Raw genomic sequence first — 15,760 nt, 5'->3', positions numbered from 1 at the left:
AGCAATGCAGCTGGAAGCGTCAGCTGGTTCTTTCATATTGGCTCATTTTTCTTTACTGAAACCGAAAATAAGCAGATTTTTAAATTTGTTTAAACAAAGTAAACTTGAGTTTGAAATGAACTCTGGTGAGAGTGATTGGTACGGCGTTCCCGCTCGTAATCTTGGCGGTTGAGCAGAACCTTTTGGTATGTTTTCATATAGGACCAGGTTGATTTCTCTTTAGTTATAGAAAACATAATTTGAGAACTGCTTTCTGTACATCCTCTGGCTGTCTTTGTCTGATATCAAAATAAATCGGCCTGTCTATGAAACAGTTAAGTTTGACACAAAAAGAAAAAGAGAATCTCAATTAATTTAACTTTTTCCTTCAGCCAAAAACTGAATATTCTACTTTATAATGTTGACTGACTTTTGCATCTAAACTATGGATTGCCTATTGGAAAATTACAGTAAAATAATTTAGAGAAATAATTTGGGTTATTCAACCTGCCATAAGAGAACTAATTAAAACTTAACTCCAAACTAAACATTCAGTAAGCAAACTAAATGCTCTACAAACTAATCTATTTTAAAATTGCTAGCTAAATATTTAGTCTACAAACTAAAATATAGTTGGCTTGCTAGCTAAATATAGCTAGCTAAACATTTAATTAGCTAGCTAAATATTTATCTTGTTAACCAAATATTTATCAAGCTACATTTTTAACTAGCAAGCAAAAATATTTAGCCAACTAAATATTTATCTTACTAATTAAATATTTAACTTGAAATTCTGATATTTACAAATAAACGATAAACATGGGAAAACTGTAATTTTAAAAAGTTTGATCCCCCATTCTCTTTGCTCTTATGTCAAGCTAAAGGACCCAAGTTTTACTGTGAAATTTTGACATTGTTTAGGACTCCATGCTAAACGATGTTATGAGGTTTAAAAGCTGCAATGTGTTTTGGATCAATGAATCATTTAGCTGCTGCTGAATGTGTATAAAACCAGCCGGATCTGTCTGTTCATACGTGTCCCTGTTTGGTTTGAAGCTGTTCCAGTAAAATCTGTTCTCAGATAAGAGCCAGGTGTTACATCGTGAAGCTCTGTGTAAAAATAGTTATCAAAGGTTTCATCAGCGAGACTGCTGAGTCACCGTTAAACAGTCTGTAGACTGTTTCAGCAAAAAGCAGTGAGCTTGAAGGTATTACATTAACAGGATCTTAGAGGGTGTGAAGGACCTCCGTGGAGAAAATCCCTGACCTGGCGTTAATCTGGATTAACACGGTTTAGATGCGACAGAAACACCTGAGAGGAGTTAGTGTCTCTTCAGGGAATTAGTTCAGCAACTGGGGGTGTCAGGTGGCGTTTTCTTCACATCGCTGCTGGAAGAAAATTAGATTATTTATTTTTAGTTTGGATGGATTTACCTCTTTATCAACTCCAAAATGAAAATATGATTTTTTAGTCACTTCTTTTGGCTTTTTGTCAGTAAAATCACATTTCCTTATTTATTTATGCAAATAAAGTCATGGCAAATGAACAAGATTCCTCTCTTATTGAATATCTACAGGCTCCCACTAACTCTGATTATAACAAATAATAAGATTAGCTCTACGTTATAATATAAGCTCTGAAACCATCCAACACTGCAAAAACACACAATCTTACCAAGTATTTTTGGTGTAGTTTCTAATGCTGATATCTTAGTACACTTAGATAAAACTGACTTACAGGTAAATTTTTAGCCAGACATAGTGGCTTGTTTTAAGTCAATAAGTACTTAATGCTGATGAAAAAAGGCTAGTTACATTGGCAGATTATTTCAAGACTTTTTTCCTTCTTATAAGTGAAATACTCTGCCAGTGGAACTAGTACTTTTTTGTTAATATTGAGGAATTATTGGCTTAAAACAAGCTCCTATATATTGCTGAGCTTGATATAGGAACTTTAAGTTATTTTTGTCTTATTTCTAGTGTGCTAACATATTTGCACATGAAACTAGACCCAAAATACTAGATTTTATGTTTTTGCTGTGAAGCACAAACCAACATGTGGAGGTACCATAATTTTCTCTAGCTGAACAGAAACAAAACTGAAATTATTATGTTTAGACCAAAAGGGGAACGATCTAGAGTCGGTTATTACAGGTAGAAACTAGCAATCAGGCCTGAAATCTGGTTCTGGTTATGGATTCTGACATGAACCTTCACAAACGCACAAGGACAGTTACAAAGTCAGCCTTCTATCCTCCTGTCCTTTTTAGAGCTCCTTCTGAACCATAATCACAGGAACATTGACCAACATATTTGATTTGTATTGATAATTTTGATGATGGCACTTGACTGGTTTCTCAACTGGCAACTCAGAATTTCCTTCTTTCTGGAATGTGCTTTACAAATAAATGGTTGATTGACTGATTGATTGATTTCGATCCGGCCCAAAATCTGGTTGCAGTGATGGACTCAGACCTGAACCTTCAGAGTCACACAAAGACGGTGAAAAAGTCGGCCTTTTATCACTAAAACCAGGAAGATGGAGCACATCACCCCGTTCTAAAGTCCTTCCACTCAGAGAAAAGACTTTAAAAAAACTTTTAGTTCTTAAAACTCTGAACCAAAATAAATCAGAGATCTGCTGCTGTTGTCGAACTGACTTTCCAGACCTCTCAGGTCTTCTGGAGAAGCAGCATTCAGCTTCTATTTACCACAAATCTGGAACAAACTTCCAGGAAACTGCAAAACAGATGAAACACCGAGTTCCTCTAAAAACCCAACATGGTAGAGCTGTCTTTGATTAATAACTGGAACATTTATTGTTTCTGGTCTGGATTACAACTTTCCATTATCTGTTATTTTTGTTTAATTTTATGTTTTTCATTTAAAGCCCTTTGAGTGGCCTTGTTGCTCAATGTGCTATACTAATAAACTCATAATATGCAGTGTCATACATCTTATTAAAACTCTTTGCTTAAGATAAAAAAGGATTTTATGATGAGTTTTACAGCTCTGCGGATCTAATCCATTTTTAATGTTTAAATTTTCTGATGTGAGGCTTTAAACTCTTGAGTAATCATTTAATATTTGGTTATGAAGACTTCCACTTAGGTTTTATATTCTGTTAGTTAATTGCTTTTCTCAAGGAGAAATAACTTCTGTGGCATCTGTTTTATGTCTTTAGAAACCCATATTTCAGACATAAAACAAATCATTGTGTTGCTTCAACAATCTACCAGAAACATTTGCTTTAAAAAGATTGAAAATGTTTATTTTTTGTATTATTTCCTTCTTTCTTTCCTTTCGTTGCACATCATTTCTCTTGCTGATCCTGAAGCAGTCTCTGGTGACCCAGTTTTCCTCATAAGGGAATTCAAATTCCCCAGCTCTTTGCTCATTCTTCTACCTAAACAAAACAGTAGGAGAACCAGGTGTTTGGCCTTTTGGTTGCTTTCATGCCTGTTGACTCAAAGATGCCAAGCAATTTCAGCCATGTTTTGGGCTAATCTGCAGGAGATTGACTTTTGTCTGGTCTCATGTGCAAGATGGGAAGCAAATATTAGCGTTAGTGGTGTGAATTTGCTTTTTCATCTTCATATTTTCCACTTGATGCCCATAGAAGTGCTGGAGTGTTTTTTTTATGTTTGAAATGTTCCCAGAATGTTGCAATGTTTAGATTTTTATATTTTTATCTAAGAGGTTGATAGGCCGTTTTATTCCAGATTACACTACCAGACAGAATATGATCATGTCGGCCATCTTGAATTTGGGTTTCTATAGATTTTTTGAAACATTTTTTCCAATTTGGAATAATGGTAAAAATTTAGTGCAATATTTAAAACAGTGATTTTTACATGTTTTGATCCCCGTTAGAGATTTAAGTGAAAAGATGGAGGCTCTTTTAGCTCTCTGCATCACCTCTTCTCACCCTGCAGTGCAACTCCGCTTTTGTTAATGTCATCAGAAAAAGCCGCGCATCGCTCCTATCAGCACTCTGCAGCACCTGCTTTCTCTGCTGCGCTGCTCAGCTTTTTCCCTCCGGATCTTCCGTCCGACCCGCTCTCCGCCTCTGATTGATGGCTGACGGAGAAGTTGGACGGAGACCTGACTTGCTCTGCTCGGTGCTATTGATTCTTTTTCACTTAAGCCGTAATGAAGTATTGGTCAGCCTAAGGGAGGGAGTCAGCAGTGCTTAGTGAAGCAGCAGGTGAGCGCAGCCTCGAGACACTAGACTTAATTACCACCGGTCTTTGTGTTTTCAGCTTTCCGTTGAGCTGCATTGATGGTGTTGTTGTTATCTTTGTGCCGGAGTCAGCTAATCATGGAATAAAATAGGAAGAGAACCAGACGGAATGGAAAAACCTTGAACTCTTACTCTAGAACAGTCAATATCCCATCTAGAAAATGGATAATGTGACTTTTCAGTGTTTATTCTTACACATAATCTTGTAAAATTGTAATATTTTAAATCCCTGCAGTTTAAAGGAACAGCATCATGTAAGATAGACTTTGTGAGTTCTTCAGCATCATATGATGTTATTCCCTGAACATACCTGGAGTGCTGCCTTGATTCTTTCATGCATGTTTGAGAATCCCTTTATTCTCCAAGGCAACCATTCAGCTGTGCAAAACGCCTTGGCGGACATAACCCCGCCTTCGAGGTGCAGCTCCTTCAGACTAGCCAGCAGCAATTAGCACCTGGTGGAACTCATAAAAACATTGTTAAAGAAGACATGTTGTGATGACTTCCTGAAGGCGGAGCTTGAGAAAAAAATTAATTTTTAAAGAAACAGAAGCTCAATTTCAAGGCATTAAATTACAGTCATATTTGATACGTTAGTTTAACTACTGAACGTAACATAGTTACTTGATTGTGCTATAAACAATCAAGGAAACAATTTGTAGAATTAGATGGTCAGAAATCAGACGTACTCAACATAACTTGTGGAGTTCCGCAGGGATCAGTTTTGGGACCCAAATTGTTCATTTTGTATATAAATGACATAGTCAAAATATCAAATCTTATAAAATACATTATATTTGCAGATGATACAAGTATCTTCTGTACCGGAGAAAACATTCAACAACTCTCTAAAGTGATCAACACAGAAATAGAAAAATTACAGCATTGGCTCAAAAACAATAAATTATTTGTAAATTTAGATAAAACCAAATTTATGATATTCGGAAACAATAAAAAACAGGAAAATAATCCAATTAAAATATCAATTGACAGTGTTAATTTAGAAGAAGTACATGAAATAAAATTCTTGGGTGTCACATTAGATAATAAATTCAGCTGGAAAACACACATCGGACAAGTAAAATCTAAAATAGCCAAGAGTGTTGCTGTTATAAGAAGAATTAACTTCGTACTAGACTATAAATCTTTGTTTATTCTATATAATACACTCATTGCACCACATCTGACATATTGTGTGGAAGTCTGGGGGAATACATACAAAACAAATTTACAGCCATTATACCTCTTACAAAAACAATCCATCCGAATATTACATAAAGTGGGATTCTGGGAACACACAAACCAGTTATTTATTAAATCAAATATACTGAAATTCTGGGACCTGGTAACATTTAAAACTACACAATTCATGTTTAAGGTCAGACATCAAAAACTTCCACACAGTATACAGGAAATGTTTGCTGACAGAGAGGGTGGTTATTATCTAAGAGGTGAAGGATATTTTAAAAAACAACGTATTAGAACAACCAGGAAGAGTTTTTGTTTATCTGTGTGTGGAGTAAATGTCTGGAATGGATTGAATGATGAGTTAAAACAAATTACAAATGTAAACCAATTTAAAAAGTTGATTAAAGCAGAGCTCATTTCAAAATATGCTGTATAAGATGTTTAATATCCAATAGGCTATAATGTAATTGATGATATAAATAGTACTTAAAATAATTTTGTATAGTTATACATGATGAAAAAATGGAAAAAAATTTCTTTTTGATGTTATGACAGTTCATTGTAAATACATTGACAAGTAGGAAAGGGGCAGGACATTATAAGATGTATCTTCTACCTGCTCCTTTTCGAACAGAAAATTTTGCATGTCACATGGGCATAATAATTTGTTTCATATTTTATTTCTTAAGTTTGTTTCATTCCATTTTATTTTATTTTCTTTTTGATTGTTTTAAAGTCTGTTCGAAATAAATAAAATAAATAAATAAATTTAAAAAAAAGGATGATTCTTTGGTCCACAAAATTTCTCATTTATCATCAAAGTAGTTTTATGAAGTACTTCAACTTACAAGTACAAATTATTGTGACAATTATTGCGACTTCTGTCAAATGACTGAATTTTTGAACATTTAAATCCTTCTAAAATCAGATCTACGAGGATTAATCCCTGCATACATTAGATTTGAGATGTAGCGGCAGCAGCTGGAGCACCCTATGTTGGTATACATATGAGGAAATATTCCCCCCAGGCTCCTCATTTTGCACAAATCCTGTGTGCATATTCATACTGGAGACATATGCTTGTGGCTGAAACTGTACATTATTCATGGCTTCCTCGAAACAACACCGGCCGCCTGTCACCTGATCCACAGGAAACCATGTGTTTCCTCCGTTCAGATTCATCTTACAATAATTTTGAATATTTATGATTATGCCCCCAAATCCACAATTCCTCCAACTGTCAAGGAGTTTGACGAATGAGGCTTATTGGTTTTATGAGTCTTATTAGAGATAAACAATGTTTTCATCGACATGCTTTATGTAAATTTGTAAAACAAATAGCCTCTACATTCTGGTTTTTTTTTTTGACTGTATTCACGATAAAAATCAAAGATTTAATTGATTTGAATTTCTTTGCTGGACAATTTTGCTAAACCGGTTGGTAGAAAATAACAACTTTACCTTAAATCTTGTGCAGTTTAATCTCTATTGGCTTGCATGATTTATCAAGATTTATCACAGCAAGCTGCCCTTAAATGGCCACTAACACGCAGTAAACACAGGATGAAGAGCAGAGGAAGAGAAATGGGGAAAAACATGAGAAGTATGCAATAAAAAGTGCAACAGGAGAGAAAAATATTTTTGAAAATATAAACAAAAGTTTAGAGGAGAAATGAAATCCAGCTGGAGACATTTTTAATAAGAAAGGATTGTAAAAAGGACATGAACAAAGTAAACACCAAAAAACTGTTTTATCTCTAATATGGATTCAGTAATAAATTAGAAAACATTGTTTTTTATTGAAAAAAAAGTAAAATTGTACATTTTTAAGGATGCATAGAAGATAACATAGTTAATTTATGAAATAAAAGCATTTAAAAGCTGCAGATTAAAAAAAATCTGACTGAAAATGTTAGAAACCTTCATTATTACACACTCTTAAATGCTTTTCAATTAAAAATGTTTGTTTCTGCAAGAAAAGTTCAGTCTTTTTCCTCCTGGGGAATTGTGACTTCATTGGGATTTAGCTATTGGAGTTTGTCTATTTCTGGAAATAACAAAAATACTTTTGTATTTTCCCTTTAAAACAAATATATTTTGTTCGGCACCCGGAGTTATAAATATCTGCTGAAGCGCCATAAGTAAAAATTAGGTTTTATTTCCATTTTAGCTTCCATTTGATCTTTAATTGGAAAACACTTTAATTTTGTCTTATTCCAAGTATTCTAAGATATTTGTGCTAGAAACTAGATCAAAGCTACTTGGTAAGACGTTATGTTTTTGGATCAGTTTGGTTGAATCGTAAATTGTTCCGGTGCTTTAATATTTATCCCGTTGGGCTCCATTCACTTGTCAGCGGTCAAAGTTTTATGGCTGACCTGAGCGTCGGCCATGTTAGCGCAGGTTAACATATGGACCCTCCTGGCGTTTTGGGTTGGTGCATAATGGATTGTTTTGGTCTTGCTCACTTTATACAGTGAAAGAAATATTACTGCCAGCTCACATTCCTTGCATTAGGTGCGTGCGTGAACGTGCCAGCTGTTGTGCACGTGGCCAGCAGGGCCCTGTCAACCTGAGTGCAGCGCGAAGCGAAGTGACAGATTTGGATCAGCAGGGTGTGGGGAGAGACCGGCCACTGCAAACTGTGCCGCGGTTAAATAATGTAGCAGCTCTAATTCATTCCCCTGAATTATGGAGGCTAAGCAGTTGTTTCTCGGGAGCATTTTCATTGCGACACAGTCGGTCTGCGTCTGACTGCTTCAGGCGAGAGACATCAGCCCTTCAGACTGTCTGGAGGTCAGTCAGGGAGAGCCGGCGAGCTGACAGACGCCCTTAACGAGGTAAATAGATTGACTTTTTACACCTTTTTGTCTGCAGGGTATTAACTTTAAGTCATCCAAAATATGTTCATGACTTATGAAACTAATTAAAATCAGCCTTTGGTTGTTTGTTGTAGCAAAAACTTGTGTATTTGATGCAGTATTTGAAGATTTGCAGTAGGTTAAAGTTTTTTTTAAAAATCATCTGTCAACTTAACTAATTTGTTTCTGCATGATTGAAAGATTACATTTTTTTAAATGTATTTAGTAGGCCTGTCGCCAAAAACAACAAATCAATCGTATGATAAATCAATAATTTATCGTTTTCCTCTTTCTACCAAAACCCTGATGACAAAAGGCTTCAGTTTGATCAACTAGCCTGTTTTTGAAGGACAAGGAGACTTCATAATTAATTCTATTTGTTCTTTTGGGGTTTATTTATTTTGAATATTTAAAATGTCTTCCAGTTCCAGTGGTAAATGTTCATCAGGATTTAAAGTTTTTTGATTTTTGAGAATGTGTTCTTGCATTATGTTACTTGAAAATTGCCTCAAAACAGCAATATTATCGTTTTATTGCATTAACTTTTGGAACATCTTGTCCTCCAGCCAAATTTGTTGTCGTTCCAGGTCTGGTATTTGCTGTATTCTTGTAAAAATAATGAGTCACATGGTGAGTTTTTAGCTCCTAAGTTAGTGTGCTTTATCAGCGTGCTGCAGGTGTTGCAGTGGTGAAGTATGTAATTAGAGGACATGGTTGCAGTTATAATGTGTGTTATTTAGACACCATGTGGCCGAATGGAGGGAAAAACACACACACACACACCCAGCTACTCTCCCCTCTCTCTTTCACACATTCACTAACCGACAGCAGCGATAAGAACCCTTAAAGGTCGTGTGCGCGTGTGCGGTCCGGACTGAGTTATTTCAGCCGACACCTGATGTCAAAAGAGTGGACTTCCTCTGCAGGAGTCACGGCTCAACGCGCCACATCTTGTGTCACGTTGGATTATTGTTAGGAGAAAACTCCAATATGTGTTTGTTTTTTGTTTTTAATTAAAAGGATTTGTGGGATTTTATTGGAAATACTTCACTTTTTAAAGCTACAGTATATAACGTTTATAAAAAAATATATTTTCTTACATATTTGTCACCATTTTGTGACTGTGTGGTGTGACACAGATAATCTGGGAAAAAATAAAGCTCCTCTGCTTTCTCACAATGCTGACTGGAAAGAACCAGTCAGAGTTTCTGTCTCTTTCTGAAGCTCCACCTTCAAGAAGTCAGGAAGTCATCATAACATGGCTGCTCTATTAACTCGTTAGCAACATTTTCACCAGATTTCCTCTGAGAAATGGCTCCTATGATGAGCTCAAAAGATGCGCAGTTCCACCAGGTCTTTGCTAATTGCTTCTGGCTAGTCTGAAGGAGCTGAATGGAGCTGCGTCTTGAAGGCAGGGCTAGGTCCAACCAAGCGTTTTACACAGCTGAATGGTTGCCATGGCGATTAAGTGATTTCTTAAACATACTTGAAAGAATCAAGCCAACACTATTGTATGTTTTTGATGAGGGAATAATATTACCACATGATGTAAAGCTCATAAAAGTTGATTTGAAATAAACTTAAATTACTTTTGACGGGAAATTTAGCATCCATATTTGAAAGGGCTGCGGGCACCCCAAACCCACCCCTTAGATTTACCCCTGTAAAGACTAAACAAAAGCATCTTGTTAGTGATATTTTAGCTATTTTGACTTTAAAACAGGTAAATTATTAAAGATAAGCGATAAGAGAATGTCATCATCATGACATGGAGGCTCCTGCTTGTTTTTTATGAGGTACTGAGGAGAGACGGAGAAACGGGAATACTCAGGAGATCAAATAGAGGATGAAAGAGACGGCAGCAGAAAGGTAGACGGACAGGGAAGTGCGCGGCAGAGAGATGAACCAGCGTCTCCCAGCAGGACGAGGGGAAGGATCTGTCAGCGCGTTTTGTTCCAGAGCGCGTTGTTGTTGTTGTTTTAGGCAGCATGAAAGATTCGGGGAGATGAAAAGAGCGGCTGGTCGGCAGGGAGGAGGCAGCTCTGATGCTGCAGCGCCAGCAGACCAGGGGCAGCTGAGGTCGTCTTCGTCCTGCAGATCTATAGAAATACAGCATGATGAAGAAGGTAGGACTCAAAACGTCCTGAAAAAACTTCTCCTTTGCTTAAACTAATTAAATGTAACCTCAGTTGGTGAAAATTACAACAAAACTGAGGATGTTTACTAAAAATTTCATAACTTTTACTTAGTTTGTGCTTTAAACTGACATCTTTATGAACATATTTCCATTTTGTTTTTGCTGCTGTTGACATTATGGGCTTTGATTTTGATCTATTTTAATGTAGCAATGAAAGAAGGAAAAACCCTGCCTGAAATAACCTTCAAATCTTTGGGCATTTGGATTAAACTGTCCACTAATCTGCTTGTTGCAGCAACAATAAAACTTTTGCAGAAAATGTTTTTGAGTGATGTAATCGATTTTAATGTGATTTTAAGAGCAGGGAATTGAAAATAATTGGGAAAAAATCCCAAACAGATGTCAAACTGCAATGGTAGTGTAAAATGATTTTAATATAGAAACATAAAAATGCAAAAGTATATTTAGTTTCAAATGTATGTAGAAACATTGTTGAATCATTAACATTGACTGTAAACAAGATTTTAAGATCTTTTAGAGAAGAAAAGGTCAAAATCTATAAGCTGTTGTGTCAGCAGAAGCCTTTCTATTTAGTATTAAAAAAAATCTCATTAGAGAATGAAAAATAATTGGAAAATACCAAACAGATGTCAAATTGCAATAGTAGTGTATATAGTGAAATGGTTTGAATGTGGAAATATAAAAATGCAGAAAGATATACAGTACAGACCAAAGGTTTGGACACACCTTTCTAATTCAATGGGTTTTCTTTATTTTCATGACTATTTATAAGGCAAGAAATCCCACTTATTAACCTGACAGGGCAGGTTGACCTATGAAGTGAAAACCATTTCAGGTGACGACCTCTTGAAGCTCATCAAGAAAATGCAGATTGTGTGCAAAGCAGTAATCACAGCAAAAGGTTGCTACATTGAAGAAACTAGAATATAACGGGTATTTTCAGTTGTTTTACACTTTTTTGTTTAGTGCATATTTCCACATGTGTTATTCATAGTTTTGATGCCTTCAGTGTGATTCTACAATGTCAATAGTCATGAAAATAAAGGAAACTCATTGAATTAGAAGGTGTGTCCAAACGTTTGGTCTGTGCTGTATTAGTTTAAAATGCATGTCAAATATTTGAAGAAATGTTAACATTCACCCCAAAAACTAGAATTTGGCTAATTGTTTTGCTGTTTGCTCCAGCAAACCCTGAAATTTTGCAAAAATAAAACTGAAACCTTCAAAATAAAGTTCACAGTCCCAGGACTATTAAACAAAAATTGAGTTTCTTTCACTTCTTTTCATTACTTTGGATAACAGGGATGTCTGCCAGTGTTTTGCTGTAGTAAGCAAAACGCTGCGTCATCAGTGTAGCAAAACAGTTCATGTTGTTGCTATGGTTAGCATTAGCTTGGCAATATTAGACACTTAGTTATACTGAAATTATTCTTATGTCTCCCCTTAAAGAAGTTGTAATTTTGTCAGAGTATTCTTCATTTTTCTGTACAGAAGAGAGAAAGCGTGCACCAGTTGTGAGGGCTGAACAGACACTGTGACGCCTGTGAAGCTGCTTCTGCTTTTTCAAGGAATCATTGTTATCTCGATTGGCCTCAGAGCTCTAGTGCTAATCATGTCTGGTGTGACGAGGTGCAATCAGCTCTGAGAGAGAACATGTTGCTCCCTCAACAAGGAACAACATGTCTTTACCTGAGCTGTCAGTAGTTGATTAAAAAAATTGATTATAGAATCATTCTGTCACTAAATAAAGAGTAAAGCTACAACAAAACATGATTTTCAGCCAATATGTTGAGCTGAGGGGCACAAGATTTAGCACAAATTGGAATAAATTGGTGCAATTGAAGTCCAGTTCATTTCAGTTCTCTCCAAATGTCACCTAAAGATATTTTATAGGAAAAACAAGTTAAATTATACACAATCCAATCTGATCCAAATACAATAAAAATCAGTCTAATGAAACAACCTACTGACTTTAGGCAGGATGTTGTTCATCCAACCAAAGACAACATAATCACAACATGTCTGTCTGTCTAACAAAAGTTGCAGCATTTGTTACTTTTTCAGCTGCTGTAGTTCTCTTTCACACTGCACTGTCAAACCAACCAAACTAATTGAAAAAACGGTTCCTCTCCTCGCCTATGGGGGCGCTGCACCAAGAACTATTACAGAAAATGACACAAGTACCTCTGAAGAAGACACTGACTTCAACTTTCTTCTTTACCAAATGTAAACAAGAAAGAACAAGTTTTAGCGGTTGGACGATTTCTCTTTTGTCTTTGGCTAAACACTATGAACTATTTCTCCCGCCAGCGATAGACTAACTCGTTTGTTTTGGTAGCATTTACGCAGAATGCTCTGCTTTGTAGTCCACTTCCTGCTTTTGGAGCCGTCTCCAGTCCGCTTGGCGTTCGCATGAACATTCGAACCGCACTAGAGTTCATCGAGGATTGTAGGCAGACCAGAGTTTTCTTTTTTAGTTAGATTCCATATTCACACCTCCCCAAAGGAACAAGACTTTACAGACAAACGGACTGGAGTCTGATTGAAGCATCTTAAACAGAACAGGTCTGAATGCAGTCAGATCTATTCAGGATTTTTTAGCTGCATTTATTCCACCATACTTTTAAAACATGGATGATCTAAAGGCTTCTTGATACTGCTTTTGTTCTATAAACATCTGTTGTTGTTGTTGTTCTGTTTGCAGTTTTTCCTATTTTCTGCCATTGGTTTTAAATCTTAAGCTGTGCAGAGTGAAGTATAAGCTTTGCAGACAATAACATCTGTTCCCATGTTGCAGAACAGAAGGGGTTTGTTGAACTGTAATGGATAGATGTAACGTAATACGGAGATTACAGCAGCTCGATGTAGACGGTGTTGTTCAGCTTTCGCCCCTCCTGGTTTACCTTTCGCCTACATTTCCTCTCCTCTGACTCCTGCCATAAAGCGATGGACTGGCGCTGAATGCTGATTCGCTGGGTGTCAGAGGAGGTCAAATCCGTCCAGGTCCAGTTTCATATGTGCTCAAAGAGACAATCGCATGAATCCTCTTCACTGCGCCTTTCTTCTGTCGCGTTCAGAACAATTCAATCCACATTATTGTTTAACTGCAGGGGAAATTAGGTTTGGAGCAATAAAGCACAAACTCTAGGAGAGTACCTCCACAGATTACGCTTCGATTAAACTTCCTGCACAGACTTGTTTCCCTATAAAAACTGAACAACTGACTTGGTAAAATATTGAAAGTCAAAGTGACTTATCTGCTGCCAGAGCTGGGTAGTAACCAATTACATTTACTTTTTAGAAAATGTAGTTTTAGGAGTATTCTTGCTACTCTGTACTTTTTGCTTTTACTTGAGTGATTTTAATATGAAATATTTCTACTCTTGAGTAAAATTTCTGGATTTTCTACCCACTTTTGTTCCATTTGATTATGTTTAAGTCATGTAAATATTAAATGATTGATAATTTGATCAGTTACTCAGCACTTGAGTAGACTTTTTACCAAATACTTTTTTACTCTTGCTTGAGTAAAAATATGTTGAAATAGTTTACTCTTGAGTACAGTTTTTGCCTTCTGTAGAGAGGATATGCTCAGACATGTTTTACAAGCTGACAAAAACTGATCCAAGTTGTCTAATAACTCGTAAAAATCAGGTAGAACTTCCTTTACTTTCCCACGGTGGCCAGTTCTGCACCAGTTCACATACTGGATGATGGTTTGGGTGGATCTATACTTTTAGGCTGCAGATGAACTGTTCACAAAGTGAATCTGCTTTTACTGAGTTGATAGTTTGAAGTCGACTGGAACCTTTCTGGTTGTTTTCTTATTTTTAATCTATTTATTAACATTTATTAAATGTTGAACAGGACCAGATGAGTTTTTGGTTCTTGAAGACTCAAGTGTTTATTAAAACAGATATTCAATGTATTGACTGTATTTCAATACATTTTTTAATTGCTAAAAATGCTATTACTTCCCCACCCCTTAAAAACAGAATAAAAATTTTTAAATTTTTTGCGTGGTCATAATTAAATGCGGCTGTGTGAACAGAACGACCCACATGCACAGAAGAGCAGCGAAAATGTCTCACAGCAGCAATCTGTTCATGAAGTTAATAATGGCCGCCGCCTTGTATGGATCAATTTTCAAAATTCACACTTTGTAAAATGTTTTTTACTTCAATTTTGGTTTCAATAAATTAAGTCAAATTCTACTGACACTACACTGTTACCTAGCAACCTCAGCTGAGTTCCGCCTGTTACCTAGCAACCTCAGCTGAGTTCCGCCTGTTACCCAGCAACCCAAGCTGAGTTCCAGCACTCTTGGTCAGTGTCAGTGTTTTGTTGTTGATTTGCTTTCCTTGTTGGTTGCACAAGAGGCTCCACTTCCGTTTTTCGAAGATGTACGGTTGTATAACTGTTCATCTGTTTGCAGCCATATTGGTATTAAACTGTTTCTAATTGAAAGAGTTCAACTCAAATGTGGTTTTTCCTGATGTTTTTCTTTATTTTTTTTACTCATTTCTAATTTCAAATGCAACTGAGTAAAATACTTGACTCAAAACAATCTCAAGGTTTCCTGCAGCAGATAGGTTGCACCTAAATACAGTAAAGCTAGTAAGTTACTAGTTACTTTCCACCCCTGCTCCTAGGTATGAGTGTATTTGCATAGTTATTTGTCCTTCTTTTCCCAGGAGATAATAGGACAAACCTTTCAGTAATGAGCACTTTTTTAGTAGCTGACAGGTTAAGTTGACCTTAAAGAGGTCCACACTTTGTATGGCAGGCCGTTTTAACATGTATTCAGTTTCGTTTGACCCTCTGTAATTAGATTATTATCTAAACATGCATTTTGACTATCTGAAATAATAATTTCAGATATTGACTTGCGACAGACTCAGAAGGTTTTTACTAGTGTTGGAGGCTCAGGATGCAGAGATAACGGTGTTAAGCATCTGTTTGTAATCTAGTATAAAATCTCATTTCTCCCTGCAGGATCTTTGGAGCTGTAGGCTGATTGTTAAACTACTTTTACAAGCGGTTATTTTTTTCAGTCGAGCGACTTTGAGGAGAACCGAGGTCAGTCTGAGAGTCAGTTCCCCTTCCTCCTGATTTATGGTGTGTGTGAGCACTTTTTCCTCGTGTTAACGTGTCATCATGTCTGTACAGACGTGTGTGTAGAGTGTGTGTTGGTGAGCAGGAGTGTGTGTGTGGGTTTGCAGCACCTCAGGATGTCTGCGTCCTGACTGGTTTGGCTTCTCGGTTCCCTTTGCTTTTCCCAGCATCCTGTTTTCACACACAAACACACACCTGGATCCTCATCGATCTGAG

At 36.5% G+C, this 15,760-nt stretch overlaps 1 protein-coding gene across 7 annotated transcripts in view; it reads left to right on the top strand.

Moving 5' to 3' along the window:
* Window positions 1-15,760, top strand: part of dip2c (disco interacting protein 2 homolog C) — a 162,300-nt gene that overhangs the window by 41,641 nt on the left and 104,899 nt on the right. For 2 of the 7 annotated variants that reach the window (XM_023334749.1, XM_023334746.1), the window contains exon 1: window positions 10,194-10,397. The exons of 1 other annotated variant lie outside the window; for it this stretch is intronic. In XM_023334749.1, the coding sequence (XP_023190517.1) occupies window positions 10,277-10,397 (121 nt within the window). In that variant the 5' untranslated portion in view covers window positions 10,194-10,276. Of the gene's footprint in view, window positions 1-8,134; window positions 8,251-10,192; window positions 10,398-15,760 lie in introns of those variants that run through there. 4 more of the 7 variants (XM_023334750.1, XM_023334748.1, XM_023334753.1 and 1 more) reach the window with 3 other exon arrangements.

The sequence above is a fragment of the Xiphophorus maculatus genome, chromosome 6, assembly GCF_002775205.1.
Source record: "Xiphophorus maculatus strain JP 163 A chromosome 6, X_maculatus-5.0-male, whole genome shotgun sequence".
In the NCBI taxonomy this organism is placed as follows: Eukaryota; Metazoa; Chordata; class Actinopteri; order Cyprinodontiformes; family Poeciliidae; genus Xiphophorus; species Xiphophorus maculatus.
This window is presented reverse-complemented; position numbering and strand designations above follow the sequence as displayed.